At 38.3% G+C, this 22526-nt stretch overlaps 1 protein-coding gene across 2 annotated transcripts in view; it reads right to left on the bottom strand.

Annotated features, from left to right (window-relative positions):
• PCGF5 (polycomb group ring finger 5) overlaps positions 1-22526 on the bottom strand; it is a 40322-nt gene that overhangs the window by 4978 nt on the left and 12818 nt on the right. Inside the window, exons 2-8 of one of the 2 annotated variants that reach the window (XM_015818806.1) lie at positions 8914-9219; positions 7681-7777; positions 4691-4746; positions 4534-4593; positions 3921-4069; positions 2928-3026; positions 1320-1409 (exon numbers count right to left, since the gene is read on the bottom strand). In XM_015818806.1, coding sequence (XP_015674292.1) covers positions 1320-1409; positions 2928-3026; positions 3921-4069; positions 4534-4593; positions 4691-4746; positions 7681-7777; positions 8914-9025 — 663 coding nt within the window. In that variant the 5' untranslated portion in view covers positions 9026-9219. The remainder of the gene's footprint in view (positions 1-1319; positions 1410-2927; positions 3027-3920; positions 4070-4533; positions 4594-4690; positions 4747-7680; positions 7778-8913; positions 9220-22526) is intronic. The other variant, XM_015818807.1, reaches the window with a different exon arrangement.

Raw genomic sequence — 22526 nt, 5'->3', positions numbered from 1 at the left:
GCAAGGTTGGGGCAATGGCACGTGTGCCCACAGAGAGGGCTCCGAGTGCCGCCTCTGGCACGCGTGCCATAGGTTCGCCACCACTGTTATATACTTTACCCACCTGTTTAAAGTCAAGATTTTCCTGAATTTAAATAATAAAAGCACAACAAATTCTAGCCTTCTCTGGCCTACAGATCTCTGAATTTGGTGGAATAGTTGCTCCATTTTCTACCTAATTTTTCTTATGTATCAGCCTACTTCCCTTTATGAAAATAGACTAAGTTGTTTGACAAAAAGATTACCTCTTCCTTGGTAATTCTCACCACCCTAGGAAAATTCTGGCAATTACTGATTCCACTTCGTCTATCTATCTAAACTGTTGGCTGCTGATAACAGGAAATCTTGAAAAGCAAAAAAAGCTGGCCAAATACTTTGCGCTTTTTGGTGGTCTGTTTCTATTTTATTTTTTGCACGCCTTACTACCAATTGTCTTTTTGGCATTCTTTCAATGAACTCTAGCAATGGACCCACGAACTGGTAAAGATTTATTTTAGGATATTTGTTAGTAATCAAGGTGTACGGGTATACCGAATCTTTCCGGATAAATTTATCGTCATAACTTCTACCTCTCTTCAACTTTATTGGATTGGGAATAGAGTTCTAACAATTTGTGGTCAAATAGAGGAAATTTAAGGTCCGGTGTGAGGATGTAGTGTCCTTCCTGGTTGTCTTCTTCCTCGAGTAGTGAACAAACAAGACATACTTTGTTAAGTGCAAATACTTTAAAAATGGCAGGAAGCCCTGTTTTTAGATGTAGCAGTGCCAAATGACAGCAACATCAGGAAGAAGGTATATGAGAAACTGGGTAAGTACCAGGGCCTAGAGGAACTGGAGAGGGTATGGAAAAGTAAAGGCCGAATTGGTCCCAGTCATGGAAGAAGCATTCAGGCTGTGATTTCTAAGCTGGGAGAGTGGCTCCAGCAGAGCCCAGTAGCATCAGAGCTTTGTCCAGAAGACTGTGGTGCTAGAAACAGTGAAGATACTGTATACACTAGAACCCTCAAACTCCCAGGCCTCTGGTAGAGGACCCAAGTTTGAGGAAGACATACAATAGACCACCCATGATGGTGACGAGATATCTCTCTCTCTCTCTCTCTCTCTCTCTCTCTCTCTCTCTCTCTCTTTCTCTCTCTCTCTCTCTCTCTCTCTCTCTCTCTTTCTCACACACACACACTAAAATAAGCTTTAATGTAATTAATATAATATATAGCTAAAAGCCCTATAATTAATATAAATATATATATAAACTAAAAACAATAAAAACTTATTTCATTTACATTTTCGCCTCGTAGTCTCCATCTTGTCATGTAGATGAATTCCATAGTATGATCCTTCCCCATGATTTCCCCATTGCATAGTACATCCAGCTTTAAAACAAAAAACAGTTACTTGAAGAAGTATTTTAAAAACATTTGAGTTATTTTCATCTTTCCTAGAAGAGAATCATTAATATATAAGCGAAAAAAGAGATTAGAAACCTACCATAGCATGATTATTCTTATGCAAGATAGATATTTAATGAACAAAATGCAAACAAAATGACTTTTTAGCTACTTATGTTGATTTTAATTATTATTCCCAAACACAAACTGTATCTCCCATCTAAAGAAGCTGCTTAAAATAAAGTGTTTAGAACACTTTATTACAGCTGTTAAACACACTTACCTGTCCCCCACCCCAATATTTATTTTGGGATTCATTTGGTCTTTATTCTAAATCATTGGATGTTTTTAAAAGAATAGAAGAGTTACATACTTGTATTTTTTATGGCAACATGAATATGCAAATTAGGAAATTATCTTATGCTGTTTTATATGCAGTATATCTTCAATATGAGAGAAGGAGAAAAATTAAAGTTTTATTTGGCATAAGAAAATTTAAAAAAACCTGATGTTATACTATTTTAGCCATCCAATTCAGCACGGTGACAATAATTATCCAGGAGTTTAAGCATGGTCTTTAATATCATCTGCAAAATTATTTTTTTAAACTTTTTCTTTTCAAGGACAGGATCTAAGGCCATTAGCACACAAAGCATATACTAAAGTAAATTGTGATCCAAATAATGCAGTCATAAATACTGATATATATATATCTCTAAGAGAACATCTCTAAGAGAAGGGAGGGAGGGAAGGGAACTTCAGCAGGCAGCAAAGCTGATGTCATTGAAACAAAAAGAGCAACCTTTAAATGTGAGAAAGGAGACCAAAACGCAGGTGTGGTAGGAATAATTAGGTCACAGGCTGATTGGTTGGGGCCGGTCACGCGCTCTAGGAGCCGAGCGCAGATGCTAAACAACCTTACTTAAGGCACACCTATAGACTGGCTTGTTAACCCTGATGATGCTGGGAGCTCCCAGCGAAAGCTTGGTTTTAAATTAAAGTTTTAAACTCTTTGTTCTCCTGGTGATCGTGAGTTTTTTATCTATTTTATACTATATATATATACAACATAAGAAAATTGCTTTACGCATTCGTTTTAAAATAAATCTACATCCAATTTCAGAGTTACATGCCTTCTAGTATGATTTTGTATTCTGTTTGGATTGTAATACTCCAAATAATTTTTCAGATGAAAAGTTTTCAGATGGAAGCCATTTATAAAATGTTCTAATAGTCTACTCTTTTTCTCTCTTGGTGATTGACCACCTTCAATAAAATAGAGACTTTAAATTGGATTATGACATTTAAAGTGCAATTGAATGCCAATTTACATTGGAATAAGTCTCATGAACACTTCACTAAGGAAAAAGATTATTAATGCACTATATGACATTCCATATTTGCAACGCAAAGAAAAATGGTTTAGGTAGCTAAAGTTGTGATCATTTAAATTCACTTAGTCAAAGGACAGCATCTACTACTTTGGGTGTTAGAACATCATACCTCATAAGAACTTGGAAGCTTTAATTTTAAACTTAGAAATTTCTTTATCGTTCCTACAGTTACTCGTGTAGAACACCGTATGAATTTCTTCATCAACCCCTAAAAAAAGAGAGACAAAAACTATAAACTTAGATATTAAAATCTGAATTGCTTACACTCCAAATGCTACCTACGTAATCTGATAACCTATCAATTTTATTTACTTATTTATACATACCTTGTCTTTATTATTTTGTACAAACATCTCAATACGGTGACGTATCCAACACCTTCCACCACTTATTTTCCTCACAACAAACCTGTGAGTGAGGTGGGTTGGGCTGAAAGAGGATGACTGGCCTACCACCCAGCCAGTTTTCATGACTAAAGCGGGACTAGAACTCAGGGTCTCCCAGTTTCTAGCCTGGTGCCTTAACCATTAGACTAAACTGGCTTGAATTCTAGCCAATGCTACAATATATAATATCTTATGCTGACATGCAAGAATGATTTTATACAGATTAAGTTCACTAAATGTGATGACTTCTTTGATACATTATTTATTATTTAATTTCTAATGAAAACTATTTGATATTTGTGATATAACAAAGAAAACTATTTGATATTTGTGATATAACAAAGAAAAACCAATTGGGGGCAAGATGTTGATTCTTCTTCTGTTAATAAAATATATTTTTCTTTTAATCCAGATGTGTGGAATTTGAAGTCCCACAAATATTATTGTACTGTAACTTTCAACAGCACCAGCTACAGGGACAGAGAATTGGAGTTTCTTAACTTTTAATTATATTTAGAACTTTAAAATTAGCTCACTTAGACAGTGGAATGAAGACTCAGATATGGGAACTGCAGAAAAAAATTAAGAAATTAGTTCAGATTTCCTTTAATTATAGAAAAACAGCATTTAAGTAACAAATCTTACTTGTTTATATCATACCTGTTTAATCTGCATCATTCTACTAATTAATACTGTATAAAGAGTTCAAAACTCACTTTTACTACATTATCACCAGACTGCCCATTGTTACGTAAACAATCCAGACAAATAGCAATCTGTGGGTCGCTCCTGTGATAGTCTTTATTATCTTGGTTTTCATCTCCATTTTCACCATCTTTAGGATTTTCAGAATTTGCATTTTCTTCTGAAACCAAAAAAAGTGCATAGATAGCAATGTAGAAAGTAACAAGCTAAGATTGCAATCTAGGCCAAGTTTTCTTGAAACCAATGTCATGTATCTTATTGAAGCAGTGCCAAGAGAGTTCCATTCTGTTTGGAGCAGCTGTTTTCTATTGCACTTGCTGTGCAACTTCTACAAGAAACTTCTCTGAGAGGGAACTGGGAGAAGGTGTTACTTCTGCTTTTCAAACTTAGGTGAGGCAGAAAATGTTCTGAAGTACTTGAAATCAGTAATGCAGTTTATGACACTTAATTATTTAAAGTTTAAGTAATATAAAATAAAGGCACTGATGGTGGATGGCTTGTTCCTTCAGTAAGATGTACATATCTGCATTTATTAACAAATGCAAGTGAAAAATAAGACTGCAGTTTCTGACATTTTAATAAGTTGGAAGTTAAAATGTTACATTGTGAAATAAATGTAAATACCTTTTCCATTTTCTATAGGTTTGTTTTTCTTCCAGAATTCAGCTTCATGGTGCAATTCTTCTAGTTTTTAGTAACAAAAAACAAATTTGTAACTAAAATTAATAATGCAACAGGATTACAAAAATGAATAATCTTGTTAAGAGGAGCAAAAACATACTCTCTCGAAGTCCTGGAACCAGCTTAAATATAATTTCTTCTAAAGTATTATCCAGCCTTGAAAAGAAAAAAAATCAACAACTCAAAATGCTTAATATGTATATATGCATATATTAACAGACATTACGGGCATACATTAGAGAACTTCAAAGGGAAATAACAGAGCTATTCTAAATATATTTTCAATTTCTTTTTGAGCAAATGTTCTGAAAGTGATTACAAACTCCATGACTGTTCTGTAGGGAAGAGATGTACTCCCAAAGATAGCAATATGTGTAATTTGACTTTTGATTCCATAAAGCTAATGGGGCTCTATTGTTTGCTCTGTAATTCTGAATGGCAACAACTTTAAATGAATTTTGAGCTAATCCTTGCTCTTTTGAGGACTATGAAATTGATCGGGGAGATATTCTTTTGGCTAAAATGTAGAATTGGAAAGAACTCAAATGTTCTTCTGAAGAGGAGAAGTAGTCTACCAACACATATACACATGCATAATGACCCCATCCAGAAACATATCTGTCTTATTATCTTACTAGGTTAGAACCAACAGACTTGCTTCAAGATATTGTCAGAATCTGAAGCCCATTAAATTGTTTGAATTGCCATTTATTATAGTGATACTAAAGTGTATCCATAATTGGGTAATGATATTAACTATTTATAAATATGCTTAGAAGTGGGATGAGCAGATATCTTGGTGTATATTGTAATTTTTGATCCACAACTATTCAAATTAATGCCAAGAGTATCTATATTCTTAAAATTACTGAAGAACAAATGGGGGTCATAATGTAAAGGATACAACGAACATGTCAGCTGTGTTCAGAACAAGCTTATAAATGAATGCATAAACACGTTTTTAATGAATTAATCCCTGATTCAAGCAATCAGTTTATACTCTAACACTTCTTTCTTTGTTGCTGCTACCGCCATCACCTTGGACTAGAAAAATAATAAGATACCAGAGATTTAAAATAACAGATACTTAGACATTTTGAGCAGATATTCATATAGCTGATTCCATGGCTATTTTGCATAGATAGCCATGCATAAGTTATTAATTTTTCCCAGGCAGAGAGAAAATAGTAATAGTAGGACATGAATATACAAACAAAGGAAAAGGTCAGTTGGAGTGATGCTTTGATGTGGCATGTAATTGCAAAACCTATTTAATTTTATATGTACTGTTTCCATTTTTAATACTTAGATTTTCTGAATAAAATTATACATATGCACACACATATACACAAAAAAATCCTTGTATCTTAGACTAGCATACTTCTTCAACAAGAAAACATTCATTTGTATTTTTGGCAATCCATAAGATCTCAAAAGATACAACTCTTAGTCTAATTAAAAATTAGCTACAATTATTGACACTGAAAACAATATGTATACATATATCCTACTGGAACTCCCTTATCTACTTGTAACCTTCAATCAAGTGAATTGGAAGGTAGGACAACAATTATTGAACCAAGATAATTCAAATGGATAACTTACAGAATGCTGTGACCCATGACTCTTGTGGGAATGAAATTTGGAAAAGTTGTGACCACTTCAGCTCCACTGCTCCTTCTGACTACACTTCCCAGAAATCTGTAGGTTATGTGATGTAAGGGAAGATGGGAGGGCTATATGCCAGTCCTTTCCTGCCTCCTTCTGACCCCTACACTTATTCAGCTAGCAGCAATGGGGCACAAAGTGTACAGTAAAAGTTTAATGCATTATTGTTTTGCCAACTGGTTTTATACTTAATGTTTCCTTGCATTGTATTTGCTATTTTGGCAGATTAAAAGACATTGTTTTTCTAAAAACAAACATCACTTCTTTTTTTTCTTTAACCCCTTCAATCAAGGCAAAACACAGACCAGCAGCTATCACCATGTTGCTGTAGTTTCCCATCATTCCTCATCACTACTCTCTTCCTAGAAACTTCATTCTCTTCCATAATGAGCATATTGTTTAGAACCTTCATATCTGTTATCCATGATGCTTCCTGCCACTGAGTTTTGTTTGCCTAAAAAAAGAGCATATGTCTTGTTGCAGGTGCTGTAGTTCCCTGTCAGTGAACCATATTTCTGGGGAATCCTGCAGTGTGAGTCCGTGTCAGTTAGTTGTTCAATAGACCAGGGGTCCCCAACCCCCGGTCCGTGGACCAGTACTGGGATGCAGCATGCCAGCAACTGGTCTGCACAAACAAGCAAAGCCCCATCCGTGGGATGCAGGCAGCACACAAAACCACGCACTCTCCGGTCTGTGGAAAAACCTTCCTCCATGGAACCGGTCCCTGGTGCCCAAAAGGTTGGGGACCTCTGCAGTAGACTGTTAGTGAATGTAGGAAGATGTTTGCTTTCCTGCTGCTCATGACATTTGGATGGTTGATAGGAAGAAAGGGAAAGCCATTTATTATATGTGCTGATACCCAGTATTGTTTAAGCTCATAAAAAAAAGCCATCAAAAAACTAGAGAGAGGTGGGATTTGTACCAGGGGAAGAGTTTTTCTAAAATAAATCACGTCAAAGTATTTTCGGAGTTGAGCAAGAAGAGAAGGTAAAAAAGTTGAGTACATATCATATCACGGAACAGTATCTTATTATAGTTGCAAAGCATATGTGCAAAAATATTTAGATGATGTAAAGAAAGGATTTTTTCCAGTATAATTGAAAATTGGTTGGCGATATTTAAATCTGGGAAATTAATGATTTGTGACCTGTAAAACTGAAACTGAGTTGATTGAAACAAGGGCAGATCCTTTTGTTATATTTGAAACTAATTTAAAATGTGTGGCAAATTTTAATAATAATTGATTTTAACAAGATTCAATGACTAACATTTTGTTAAGGTGATAAAGAACTATTCTATTATTCTCAATTATCTAAAATGTTGGTAATTTGGAATTCCAGCACTAGATACATTTTTTTCTTATTTCATAACATTGTTGCTAAACTGTTTTCCTTTGAAATAATTTATTAAATAACCCCTTACCGTAACATTTCTAATGGATTGGTCTCATGTACTTGATTGCCACATCTGGGACAATCATTGCTGTCTTCAAAGTGTTGCACAATACAACTCTTGCAGACTGCAAAATCAGATAAGATGTGTTTTAGGAAAATATGTAAATACTAACTGCAAATTACTGATTTTTTTAAGGAAATCTAATAGCCCAAGATCTACTAGAAATATATCCTGATTTTCCACGTTATTTGAAAACCCAAATGCTTGAGCTTGAAGATTCAAGACCATTCTTGCAATGAAGTTTTAAGATATTTAAGATTGTCAAATCAAGTTATGAAAGCTACAAAGAATTATGCCTGATTTAGCACTGTACAGTTTATGTGATTATTATGTCCATTTTTATATGGTTAAATATTGTGTCTCATGCTTTCAGCTAATAACCTTGGAGGAGGAGGTACTCTGAACACCTGTATGTGTTATAGTGGCTATTGTTAACATATGAGGAGGGAGAGATATTTTTCTAAACACTTGCAAATGTACCCTTTTCATTTATAGTATGTCTCCCACACTCCACTTTCTGCTGAAATACTCTTGATTCCTAGAATATCTGGATCTAGTGCCATGTGACGTGTCGCGACGTATTGCAACTTTTTTCCCATTGCTGGCAATGGGGTGGGTGCTGTTTCGCCATGACGCATCTGGCCCACAAGCCGGCAGTTTGACACCCCTGATCTAGGCAGATGCTCTATGTTTCTTGCTGTCATATATGTTTGGTTTACTGGTTAAAGTACAAGGCTAAAAACCAGGTATGAAAGCCATGACAGCCAGCTGGGTGACTTTGGGCCAACCAGTCCCTCTCAGCCCAATCCATCTCACAGCACTGTTGTGTGGGGAAAATAAAAAGAGGAAGGAACATTATGTATGTTCACTGCTTTGAGTTACTTATAAAGTAATAAAGATGGGATAAAACTATAATAAACAACAAAATAAATAAATGTAGGATAAAAATAGATAAATAAAACTATGATCCTACTATTAAAACTCCCTTCATGGTTTCCAACTTCTTACTATTAATTAATAATTCAAACATATCTTGTAAGTGACAATGTATACTGAAATATGTTCTAGTAAATATTAAACATTAATGGCTTCTAAACCACCAGCCTTAATCTCACAAGTGCCAAAGCATTAATTAATTGATTGATTAATGAGCACTAATTGCAGCAGGGAAAAAAGGATGCCTCACAAATCCCTACTTACAAGTATGCAGGCACTCGGTGACGGTAGTTGGCTTGATCAAATACCCTTTACAGATGCAGCAGGTGATATATGGGTTGAAATCTTTCACAAAGTGCTTTCTCTGTGTAGCCATTTGTGGTACTAGCAGGCAGAATAAAGTGATCAGACTTGAGACGTGGATTTGGAAGGCAAAAGATTTGGGATCACAGGAGCTGAGGTGCTGCTGGCTGCAGCTGGGCTTCTCCCAGCATTGGAGCAGGATCTGGATTCTCAAGAGGTGACAATGCCGAACCCCATTTTCTTTTTAGAGTTAGACATCTTTCAGCCCTGAAACAAACAAACCAAGGAAACAAATAAATTCCAGGAAATGGGAGACTCATATCAGGGAGGAATTGGTTATCCCCCCCCCCCGTTTTCCTGCTCATTAAAACAGGAAGACCATTCCCTGCAAGAATTTGTAGTGAAAGGTGGAGGAGGAACAGAAAAAAGAATGTAGAGGCAAGCCCACATTGCAGTCTTGCTTACCTCTTTCCTACCCCAGACTGCTGAAAACCACAGCAGCAAAAAGGGAGGAGTTTGCAAGAGAACCTGGATGGGGAAGTTGTATGTTCCCTCCTTGAGCCATCCATAGGTGGCCCTTCACCTGGGGGAGCTTGCATCTTCCACAATCACTTATGGCCCAAGACTCTGAACCAGGAATGTGACCTATTGCTCCCTGGCTCCTACCTGGCGGTTATCACCAGTCTCAGCAGAGGAAAAAGAGGACATGCACCTTCCCACCCTCTTCTTTGGTAGAGAGGCAGCCCCACTAAACCAAGCCTCAGCAGAACAGGCCTGCTCCCATCCCGATGGGAGTTGCTCTAATGTATGTGAAGACCACCTAATTTGGAACTATGGATCAATAAAATACAAAGTTCTTGGAAAGTTGATCTGGCAAGGAGTTGGTAGAGATAGAGGTCAAGAAAAATGCACATCAAAACATAAGTAGGATTTTAGATACATAGAAAGTGCCACCAGGAATACTGAAACTTCTCGTAAGATTAATTTTATTTTCATTATGCTCTCATTAAGATGGATGACAATGATAAATATAGCAGGATCTGAAGAATGGGAGCTGAATTACTAGCAGCTCACAACAGACAAATCAAAGATGAAATTATGCCATTTCTGATCAAAATATCTGGTTTTAACACAACTGTAACATGAAAAACATTTTGTTCAATAGTCCCAAAGGTGCTTTTTCAAGAGGCAACTGGACTTCCTTGTTAGTCTTTGAAGTCCAGTTGCCTCTTGAAAAAGCACCTTTCGGACAACTATGACATGGATGACTGAGAATTTCCATAAAACATTTTGTTCAGTAGGAATCATAGGTACAGTCATTCAACAAAACCAACTTTAGAACTATCAAGTTGGGATGCATGACGACAAGACAGCAACAAAGAGCTAGTTTTCTGCCTCTCCTTGCTGTCATCTAATGGTTATCCAGATTTTTGCCCCCTGAATCTAGTAGTCACACTTTAAGATGCCCACTGTTCTAAATTTTAGCTTATGATTATACTTTTCATTTGGTGTAAAAGTAAACAAGTTCAATGCCAGCCCCCAACTTTGATAAATCTTCCACTAGTAAGAATGTCTTTCTCTGTGACCAGGAGGTCTATATAATGTTTTAATGGCTAACTATATTCAGCCCATTGGATTCAAGGGAAAAGAGAAACTGCTTTCAGAATAGCTGAAAAAAGAGAGAGAAACACAACTATTTCTATACTACTATTACTACTACCACCACTACTACTACTGTGCATTACTGTTCTACCAGCCTAAAGCTGGCAGCGGTTTAGGGGTTGTTAAAATACTTCATCACCGCAGTACAATTTCTCAGTACACAAGTTGACAAAAAATTAGAAATGTGCTCAATATAAGATATACGAATTACAAGAAGCTCCCAGAGCAGTGTTTTTCAAACTTGGCAACTCTAAGATGTATTATGGCTGGGGAATTCTGGGAATTGAAGTCCACATATTTTAAAGTTGTCAAGTTTGAAAAACAGTCCCGAGTTTGACTGTATTTGAATTGTGGTTCAAAAATACATCAAAACAAAACTATTATTAACAATTATCATTAATCAGACTTACATCCACCTTTCATTTAGGAGATCAAGATGGCATACATAGCATTCCTCCTCTATTTTTTCCCCACAACAATCCTGAGAAATAGGTTGGACTGGGACAGTATAATTGGTCCAAAGTCCTAGTAAGTTTCCATGTCTGAATATCTTTCTTTTAGGACATTGCAGATTCAATCCCAAAAAGGTACTTTTTGTAATTGTGGGAATATCAATGTACCTAAGGTGACCAACCGTCCTCCTTTAGGGAGGACAGTCCTCCTTTTTTAAGTTCTGTCCTCCCTCAAAAAGTGTCCTCCTTCATGTCCTCCTTTTCGATATTTGAAGACTAATCTGCAGGGCTTTTTTTCTCCTCATAGAACGCTCAGAACGGCGTTCCGGCACCTTTTTTTGATGGGTTTTTTTTTCAACTTTTGCATGAGCTGTGCTACTCCCACTATTGGCTTTCGAAAGCCAATAGGAATTGCTGCTGAGCACGCCAAAACACCCGGCTGGAAAACTTTGCACATGCAAGTTGTCTGTATTATTGTTGCAATGAATAAAATGTTTCTTTTATTTACGATATTTTTTTCTTCAATTTATTTGTGTCCTCCTTTTCATTGTAAAAACGTTGGTCACCTTAATGTACCACCATTCTACAACTCTAGAAAGTACAGTTTCTTTCTTTCCTTCTCAAGTAGCACTCCCATATTTGGATGGTAACAAAATGAAGAGCAGCCAGCAGATACAAAAAACATTTTCCTGCTATCTAATGTTCTGGATTTTTGCATCCACGTTAAGTTAACCCTATCTAAATCCAGAAATTAGAAGTTGGTTCAAACATTTCAGTTAAAGTGATGCCTTGCAATGCTTCGTCTTTCTCACTAGACAATCCATAGTTATTTTCACTGAGATATTATAGCATGCGGCACCATAAAATACTCTGTAGCTCTGGATGAAATGCTAATATGCAGAAGGAAGACAAATAGAAATTTGACAAATAACAATAGCTTAATGTTTGATAATGACATTCAAATGCCATTTTATGTAACTATTTTAACACAATGGGGGTAGGTGAATCTGAAGAATTATATATGCTACAATGGAGTAAAATAAATACATTTCCAATAAAGCAACATTGTTTCCAAATATAATAGGGTATTTCAGATACCTGCAAATAGCAGTCCATGGATTTAGAAACAGTATCCTACACTTTTAAAAGTGCTTAATAATTTTGTTTTTTATTATGGTCACAGACCAGCATTACAAATAACAACAATAATAAAAGTTATAATTAGTGGCAGATTGTTGGTGAGCATTTCTCATTCTCATGCTCCGATAATAGCAATTGTACATTTAAAAAACACTGTTTCCTGGGTGCTTTATCAGAGTCCTTATAGAAGGCACAGCATAGTAGGACGTGAGCTATAGTTTCAATAGTCCCTTGTCCATAGGGGAGCAGGCTCAACTCATATGGAATTTTTTTATACTAGCCCTCTAAAATTGCTGTGAGAAGTGCATTGCAGTGTGCTAAAATTAGTGCCCTTCGGAGTTTGGGGACAGTTATATGATGTAGATATCTCACTGCTTTGAAAAGAGGAGTTTGACTGCTCAAAGAAAATGTTCTTAGGAAAAGCAGACTTATCTTGTTAGGCTTCCAAGTCTTTGACAACGTTGTTTAAATGTACTAAGTGCACACTCTTATCCCATCATTATGAGCATTTTTCTGGTGCTTTATGTATTAGAATGTCTTGAATAAATGTTGAACTCATCTACATATAATCAATTATTATTCTGATTAGGTATAGTGTGTTTTTTCCCCTTCCGTTCAAACCTATCTAATTCCCAGAGGCTGCCTGGAAAAGTCCCTCTGGTTTTCTTGGCAAGGTTTTTCATAAGTGGTTTGTCTTTGCCTCCTTTTTAGGGCTGAGAGAAAGTGATTGGCCCAAAGTCATCCAGTGGGTTTTGTGCTTCAGGCGGGACTAGAACTCACTGTCTTCCAGTTTCCAGAATGATACCTTAACCACCACACAAAACTGGTTCTCTTGGTCTGCTTAGAATAATCTAATACCAGTTGCATTACACAGGAAACCCATTGAACTTATACTAGATCAGGGTGGCTGGCATGGCTGGCTCAGGAATTCTGAGTTGAAGTGCACAAGTCATAAAAGAGCCAGCATTGCCTACCCCTGTACTAGATCATCTTAACTTCACCATCCTGGTATGATTGAGATACATCCTGCAGAGTATTACTGCAAGCATGCAAATATGTTTTACTTTGAACAAATCCAGCCCAAACTGTTACTGTACAGTAGTTGTAATTTCCCCTCCCCCCAGTTTTATTTTCTGATGCGGCTCACTTTTCAAAAACATACTTATTCTTTAATCACATGTGTACAGATTCAAAATGGAATCGGAACTCCTTCTGTGAACTGTTCCTGGTGTGAATTAATATTCCGGAATTACTAGGCATGGTTTTGGCATACAATTGACAATGTAGGTTGCATCTCATACCTAAAGCAAAAGGCAGCTTGGGAAAGTTCTGCTTGCTCAAACATGTAAAAATGTACCAGGTTACATTTCACACAATATAAAAATGTTCAAGATGTGCTTCAAACAATGATGCCTCCCTTGTTTCAAAATAAAAAAAATGGGTGGAATCTACAGTACTGTAGTTTTTACCATTAATGAATAATAGTTCTGAGCCTTCCTGTCTCAGGTATTTGAAGCTGCTTGTAATTAGCACAAATAGCGCAGTGTATGCATCTTTAATCAAAGAAAACCTATTTAACCTATTTTCCCCCCAGAAAAAAACCTTTGAAAATCAATAAAAAATCGCAAAGACAGAAACCTATGTGTCATATTTTATTTATGGAGTGACTAGAATGAACACTTAGGCAGAGATCAGACACTACTATTCATTGTATTTTTTGCTAAACATTTATAGTATTTTCTTCATACTAATTATACACCTTCCACATACACACCCTGGCCAGTCTACAATATGTTATTTTTATTTCAATTTAGCCCTGATTGTGGAATTTGCCTTTTGCTGAGTGATTTCTTTTGACCTTCACTGATGATACAATTTTATTATCTGATATAAAAATCAAAATGGAATTAGCAAATCTATGGGTATCACTTCAGATTAATTCTGATTCTGGGAACATTAAAGACAATAAAATGTTTTGTAGTAAATCTGACCTTCCTTTTCTCATCTCCTCTCTACAAGCAAGAAACAGTAACTTATTGTCCTAGTCCTGGAGATTCCTGCACTGAAAATCTATGCCAATCCAAAAACCCATTAATTAAACTAAGTCTGGCAATTAAAATAGATAACGACAAAAGAATCAAAGCTATTTTCCTGACTGAAATAATGAAAAGTTTCATGTTTTAGATATCTTTAGAACTTCTTAAAATCTAGATGCAATTTTAATTAAGATGTTAGTTGCACTCTGGATCTCAAGATTGCAGAACACTTTCACAATAAAATATTGAATTTCTATCCATCCAGATTCTAGAACAAATCCAAGCTGTATTTATGTTTTTTTTTATTACATCTTGAATATTTTGTTGTCACAAATCCAGCAATAGTCAACAAGAAACTTCTCCCCACAAAATGTTTTCATTCCCATCCCCTTAAGTATAAAAAAAGAGATAGGTTCTCTTATTTTTTTAATGTTTTTCATTAATCAATAAATGGCATTGATATGTATGGTTCCATTTTAAATACATTTTTAAAATGGTACCATTTGAGACCTGTCATAGGGTTAATCTGCTGGAGTAAAACTGAAGGAACCTGTATGGAAGGGGCTGCTGGTTAGCAACCTGGAGTTACTAGAATCATTAGCTGACTGATTCCTGACTGATCTCATCCTGACTGATTCCATTCTCTACTGTATCCTTTCCATTTCCATTTCATTCTTTGGTTTGTCTTAAGATGGTATCTAGACATGTTCTTGAGTTTATTATATGTGCAGCTCTTTTGTGATCTTTTTTTCTGTACAGTTATAAAGTACAGCAGGAATTGAAACTAAGCCTTTACAAGGTAATGGTAAAATGTTTTAAGAGAAATGTGATACAGAAATAGCAAGTACTTCTCAATTTTAAGAAATCAGTTCATATATATTAATGACCAGCAGTTGTAATGGAAAAGAGAGACACTTTTTTCTTGAAAAATGTCATTCTTTCAGTCAACCTCTGGGGTGACTGCGCGGGGGGGGGGGATTTGCAATGACGTGTTTATTACAGCAAAAGTGACAATGGTATACAAAGATGTAAGTCAACAGGACTAACACACTGATTTCCAACTTTTTGCTTCTCCTTCTAAAATGGGACCCATTTATAATTCAAACTTGTTTTGTTCAGCATAGAAATCTTATAAAAGCTGTCATACCCTATGCATTTTAAACACACTCATATATTTAAGACTTGTATTTTCTCCTATATAAACCAGTATGCTCTGCAGAACACTGAAATAACTATATTTTTTTATTTTGTAGTATGAGGTATCCAAGGATGTAAAGACACAGTATAATAATGCCTTAGAGACAAGAAAAAACACTTTATGGAGTGATTATAGCTGTACTTTTAAAACTGCGAACAGTTCTGATCATTATATCTTAAAACCATTGAAGAGCTAAAAAAAAGGCAGAAAAAAATCATTCAAAGTGATCAAACAGCTTCAGCAACTCTGATATGAAGGCTACAATAATTGGAAAGCTTAAACTTTGAAGAAAAGAAGACAAATAAGTGTTGTATGATTAAGATATGCACAGTACATATATGTACAAAGAAGTATCATACAGAAAAATAATTAAGAATCTCGGGTCATCCACTGAGTTGAAATTGTAGAAATTCAAATTTAAAAAACTCTTCTTCGCACGGCATAAATTATTTTTGATACTATCAGAATAAATCAAACCGCCAATTTAAATTGCTTAAGAGAGGTTAAAGTAAATTCATGGAGGTTAAGGTTATTAGTGGATAATAATATTGGAGGCAACAGGTCTCTTGATATCAATTACAGAAGACACTACATTTGTGATCTGCTTATGGGATTTCTGTAGGATCTGGATGATCATTGTGAGAATAAAAGGCAGGATGTGGATTATTTGGAATGATTAATTACATTTCTTCTTATATCTTTTTCCTTGCCACTTTTGACTAACTTTTGTGATAAATTTTTAATAAAAAATTAAAACAATGCCATTCTTTAAAAAGATCTGCCTTTACATTTTTAAAACAGATAAATGAAGAATCATAAAATATGCATGTTCGTAGGTGGAAATTTCCTTCATCTACTTCTGAAAATTATTTACTGATGAAATTACTGTAACCCAGTTTAAGAAACTTATAGGAAAACAAGCTTTTGGACAATTCCTTATTTCAGGTTAAGAACTGCAATATAAATTGGATATTATTGATTGGGAGCCACCCAGAGTTTAATATAAGATGAATGCCTAAATAAATGTATGAATGAATGAATGCAGATAGTCCTTGACTTTTATAACAGTTCATTTAGTGACTGTTCGAAGTTAACAAGGTTTTTAACAGAATAACAGAGTTGGAAGGGACCTTGGGAGATCTTCTAGTCCAACCCCATGCTCAAGCAGGAAACCACTGCAGCATGCCCAGGGTCATGTGATCAAAATTCAAATGCTTGGCAACTGATTCATATTTATGACCGTTGGTGTCCCAGGGTCATGTGATCTCCTTTTGTGACCTTCTGACAAAGTTAACAGGAAAGCCAGACTCACTTAACAATTGTGTTACTAACTTAACAACTAGGGCAAGAAAGAACTGTTTCACTTAGCATCAGAAATGTTGTGCTAAATTGTGGTCCTAAGTCGAGGACTACCTGTAAATAAATCCACATTCAGATGCATATTTTAAATACTGGCACAATACAAAGCACTGACATGACACAATTGATTGTCCTTTCACATGCATATTGCAATTATAGTCTTGTGCAAGTTGTTATATGTTATATCTGGTTCACTTACATTAGAACTAGATTATGAAGACAGGTATATGTGATATGGGTATTATCAATGAGGAGGTCCTTATAATACCAAGGACTGCATATATGTATGCAAGTTGATATTATAAAAGTTAACATATTTGCTGTGACCAGCACAGCAAAAGCTATCAATATCAATAATGCTGTTCTGCAACATTTTACTTACAAAATTTACATGTCAGCATGCACATTTTAGGTGGTATACATGCTAATCTGCTAAACTAATACATATGGAATTCTCTGGAATTATCAGCAATACTAATCTATTGGAAATAAATAGGGTTTATTACATGACTAGTACTTTTATCATATGGCATATGAAATTTGTCCATTCTACCACATTTTAATTAGACAATCCTTTTGTTAGAAGTTCTAACTATGCATAACTACAGTGACACACAAGATTCATATATAAAGTATTTTATGACTTGGTACTAAATTATCTGCAGGATGATATTTTTCCACTAAAATTGGCCCCATCCCTTTCTGCCACGAGAAACATTGGCCAAGTCCCATTATTGAGGATTTGAGTGGACAAAAGCCCAGAAGCAATGTTTTTCTGTAATGGTGCTGGCCTTCTGAAATAGCCTTCCACAGGAGGTTTGTCTGTCTCCAACATTAGTTTTGGGAAAAGTTAAAAAAAGAGCTTTTCTGGGACAGGCATTATTACTTTGAGAAATTTTAACATCTTTGTAAGATATTTTGGCTGATTCACATAGTCTTTTTTAAGGTAGACCTCACTTACTGACTACCTCATTTAGCAACCAGAGACATGATTGTGTTAAAAGTAACATCTGATAAAGAAATATCATGAAGGTGTGCTTTCGAAAGAATAATAATGATGCAAACATCTATAAATGAAGAGTATTCTAGATTTAACACTTCAACTTTTATGCATGGATCTGTATCCATAGCAGTTTGAAAACTAATGAAAAAAATAACATAGTGCCACCACTATCATTATTTATTTGTCTGTTAAACTTACCACCCATTTTGCAGTGGGATTTCTCTGAGTAACTTGCAACTGTTATATACCGCTTCATAGTGCTTTACATTATGTACTTTACCCTCTCTAAGTAGTTTACAATGTTAGCATATTGCCCCTAACAATCTGGGTCCTCATTTTACCGACCTCGGAAGAATAGAAGGCTTGAGCCGCTCAGAATCGAACTCCTGGAGTGAGCAGTGAGTTAGCAGTGAGTTCTTTGCAATAGATATACGGTATATTGCAATATATATGCACAATATACACACATATATAAATATATATACAATATATACTTAAGCCTGTGGCTTAAGGTCAACACAGCTGCCTAACGTGCAAGCAGCCCAGGTTCGAATCTCAGAAGAGTATGTCTGGCTGATGAGAGCTAATCAGCTCATATATTCTTAAAAACTTCCAGTGTTGGAGCATTCACCGCTTTCTGGAGGCAGGTTGTTCCACTACTTAATTGTTCTAACTGTCAGGAAGTTTCTCCTTAGTTCTAGGTTGCTTCTCTCCTTGATTAGTGTATGTATGTGTGTGTATATATACAAGGCTACCCCACAGAATTTGTGAGACGTTATAGCAGACCATGTCAACCCCACAGGGCCCAACTCTCCGGAGCAAAGATGACACCAGCCACACGGATAGCTTTACCTTACATCTGTGGTGTTGCCGAAGCCACGGCTCGGCTGCTGGTCCCCCACAATATGAGCATTGCCCATAGACCAGAGCAGACCCTAAGAACCCAGATTATGCGTCCCAAAGAGCCGCTCCCCAATGGTGAACAGTCTTCCATAGTCTATAGAATTAATTGCAGGAACTGCCCCTGCAATTATGTTGGGGAAACAGCTAAAAGGCTCAGGACTAGGGTCCATGAACATGAACTGGCAATCAAAAGGCAGGAGCAGCGCTCGCAAGTGTGGGCTCACATGGCCAATTTGAACCATACATTCGATCTGGAAACGCACAGACCATATCTCGTGAGACCACTAAGAGTGGCCGCCTTCTTAAAGAAGCTTTCGGATGAAAATTCCATCAACCGGCACATAGACCTCCTACCAGCATACCAGACTCTCAGAAGATGGGAGAAACAACGTGGTAATCCACGGAGTAGATGGCCATCCCATACGGTGCAAAAGCAAGACCATGGCTCTACAAATGGGGAAGCTGCGATCCCTAGGGAGGACAGCGAACTAGCAAAAGTGGAGGGGGGGTGGGTGACACCACAACGAGATAGCACCTGGCAGGACTTGAGTGATAGGGCTGTAGGTGAGGCGGCAAGAGCTGCTATGGGAGGAGACAACGAACGGCTTGGAAGGAGAGACAAAAAAGGGGGGGAGAGTATGAAGCAGGAATATCTGAATACTTGTTCTTTGCAGGATCAGGGAGAGGGAGCTACAATCATCAGATCCACCAACAGGCTGCCGGATGAGAATCAATTTAACACATTGCAGAGTAACATAGCTAATGGGCTGATGACATGCTCTAGGAGCTGGGCGCAGAGACAGGCAGCTGTATATAGGCAAGCTCCCTAATCACCTTGCATTCTAACTCTGATGATGTCAGTAGTTTGGCTGATGAAAGCTCAGTAAGTAACTTTTTTACTCACAGGCTTGTTTATATTAAACGGTCCTGTTTATTTTTATCCTGGTGTTCGTTTTTCTTATATTTATATATATATAAATACATATATAGTGTATATATTAGTATATTAGTGTATATATATATTAGTGTATTTGTCAAGCCCTCCCGGGCTCGACATTCAAGAGGGGGAAGGTGGCAGGCCAGCACGGTGGAGGTGGAAGAAGAGCCAGCACCGGGTCCAAAGCAGCTTACCATCTGGACTCCGGCAGGGCATTGTTCAGGCCGTCAAACAGCTGACGGGAGGTTCCCTACAGCACGAGAAGCTGCGCCTGCGCAAACGAAGGTCCCAGGAAGCCGCACCTGCGCAGGAGGCTGTGGGAAGCCGCACATGCACAGAAGACGCTGGAGTCGCCAAACAGCTGATGAGCGGAGGCTCGCCGAACAGCTGACGGCCAGACACACCGGAGAGCATTTAGGAGAACGGACGGAAACAGATTCTTTGCTTGCTGCTGGGTGCTGGTTGGGTGATAGAAGGGTGGGGTGTCTGATAATTGCTGGGTGGGGTTGTGGTTTGTTGGGCAGGGGTGGGGTAGCATTAGCTCAAATGTATTTAAGCAACGCTGGGAGGCGGTTGCTCCTAGAGCGAACTTTGTATGGCACAGAGCCCGATTACTATAGGTCTGTGTTGTGTCAATAATTTACCTTAAAGTAAACCGGAGCTGACTGAATCAAGGTGTCTTCGTGTCTCCTTTCTTCAATATTCCGGTAGGAAAGTTGACAGAAAGTGCGTGCTCCATTCCCTTTATATATTCTTCCCAGTTGTTTCCCTTATCTGTGTCTCCCATTCCCATTGTGTTTCCTGTGCCTATCCTGGTTTCTTTGTCCACCTTTTGGGTCTGTTGAACTTAGCCTGGTTGGCTTGTTTTGATTTTTGAGTTATGGCAGAAGGCGTTCAGGACATGGCTCCGGTTGAGGCTGACCCTGAGGATGTTCAAGTGGAGGAGGTAGGAACAGACCCTCCGGTCGCTGACCAACCAGCAGTACACCCTAAAGTGGTGGAGCCCAGCCCGGTGGACCAGCCAAGTGATGTCCCAGGATCCCAAGGAATTGCAACAGGTGGGAACGCCCTTTCCGGGGAATGGTGGCATAGCCCTGCAGTAACCGGGATGCTGGAGGGTTATGGACTTGGACCTGGGGAGGAAGGCCGAGTGACATCCCAGTGGTGAGAACGACACATGACGGATGAAGATGAGGAGAACTGGAGCTATGCCACGGCTCCTGGGCAAACCACTATGGATCTATTGCGTGAACAATTTGGAGGAGGGTATCAGGACTCTTCCTCCTGGCAGTGGTGGGCCCCACGTGCAGAACCAACGTCTTGGTCACAGGGCGGTTCCTCCTCCACCCAGTCAGCTACAGGACGGTTCCGGTTAGCAAGTTCAAAGCTGAAACTTGATTCCAGCCATGGGGGTGATTTATACCCGGGGAGGGTTGGTAGCCAAGGCCCCAGTTGACCAATAGATAGGGCACGAGTAGGAGGTCCCGGGAGGCCTTCAGCAGTTCCTTCTCGGGGATCCGGGCCAGGCCTCGGGGCCCCAATCTCGAGGGGATCGGAGACGATAGTTCCTGGAGCAAGGGTATTGGTAGGTCCTTCGCCCGGGCCAGGGTGGGGTTCTGGACCATGGCCACAGGGATCCGTCTGGGGTCCTCCACCCCTTAATGTTACATTCGATGGGAATTCAGACCGGCTGGCCCTTTTCCTTAGTCAGACAATAGGACATATGGATCGATACGGCCACCTTTATCCATCTCAGTGGGCCATGGTAGGGGCAGTGACAGCAGCCCTACAGGGGGAAGCCATGGAATGGGTGGCCAATCTACATAGTGACCACGCCCGGGAACTAGCTAATGTGGGGAGATTTCAGGGTACCCTCCTAACCCGTTTTGAGGATGTATCTAGGATCCGGAGGGCAGAAGGGGAAGTGTTAGGGATTAAACAACGAGGTAGGTCGGCTGCAGAATATGTGCGGGATTTCCGACGCATAGCCAGTAAATTACAAACATGGCCTGAGCGCCTGTTGGTGCACCAATTCCGAGCAGGATTGGATAGAGATCTGCGACAGGCATGTGTATACTGGGGAATCCCGGGTAAATTACAGGAGTGGTTTCGGGTGGTCATGGACTTGGACACAGGGTTACAAGAATTTCGTCCAAGGGGTGATGGCCAGCTGGGACCACAAATGAATCTTGAACGACCACGGCTTCCAAGTCCAGCATCTGGTCCACCTGGCGGAACACCTCATCCTACATTTCGCTGTTTTCGATGCAACCAACCGGGGCATCGAGCTGCAGAATGTCCCAAGCCACTTCCTAAAGGAAGGGCAGAATTGTCGGCGAAGAGTACACCCAGAAAAATCCCTGAAAGATCACGGGCGGTGCAACAACATGTCGAGGGTTCGATGTCTCGATGGGAGAGGTTGAACACTGAGGAAAGGACCAGCAGTGTGGGACCTCAATTGATCGTATACAACGAGATGTGGAGATTAACCAAAGATGTGTATTGTATAAGTACGTGCAGACTGCCCTGGCAGTTGGAACACGTACGAAGTACAAATAAATGTTATCTGTGTCTGTGTCTAGCAAATCGCTAACCAGAAGGTTTGCTATTTCCTACTTGAGATGGAAAGACAATGAGGTCTATGTGTAAAATTTTCAATAAAAGAGAGCTTACGAATCTACTCGAGGTTCTCACTCTTGCAGACAGCCCTGTGTCTTGTGTTTCATGGGAACCGGATCACTACAAGTGGTGACCCCGACGTGATCGCTCCGAAAGCGGTACGTCCCTGGACTCTTTTACTCAATCGCCTGGAAGAGGTTCAACGCGTTTCATCAGATCTTTGCTGGGAAAAGACTGATTCTTTCGTGAGTAATGGGGGGAGATC

Source organism: Protobothrops mucrosquamatus, unplaced genomic scaffold, assembly GCF_001527695.2.
Source record: "Protobothrops mucrosquamatus isolate PMUCROS unplaced genomic scaffold, P.Mucros_1.0 scaffold792, whole genome shotgun sequence".
NCBI lineage: Eukaryota > Metazoa > Chordata > Lepidosauria > Squamata > Viperidae > Protobothrops > Protobothrops mucrosquamatus.
The sequence above is the reverse complement of the archived record's forward strand: the minus strand, read 5'-3'. Positions and strand labels throughout refer to the sequence as shown.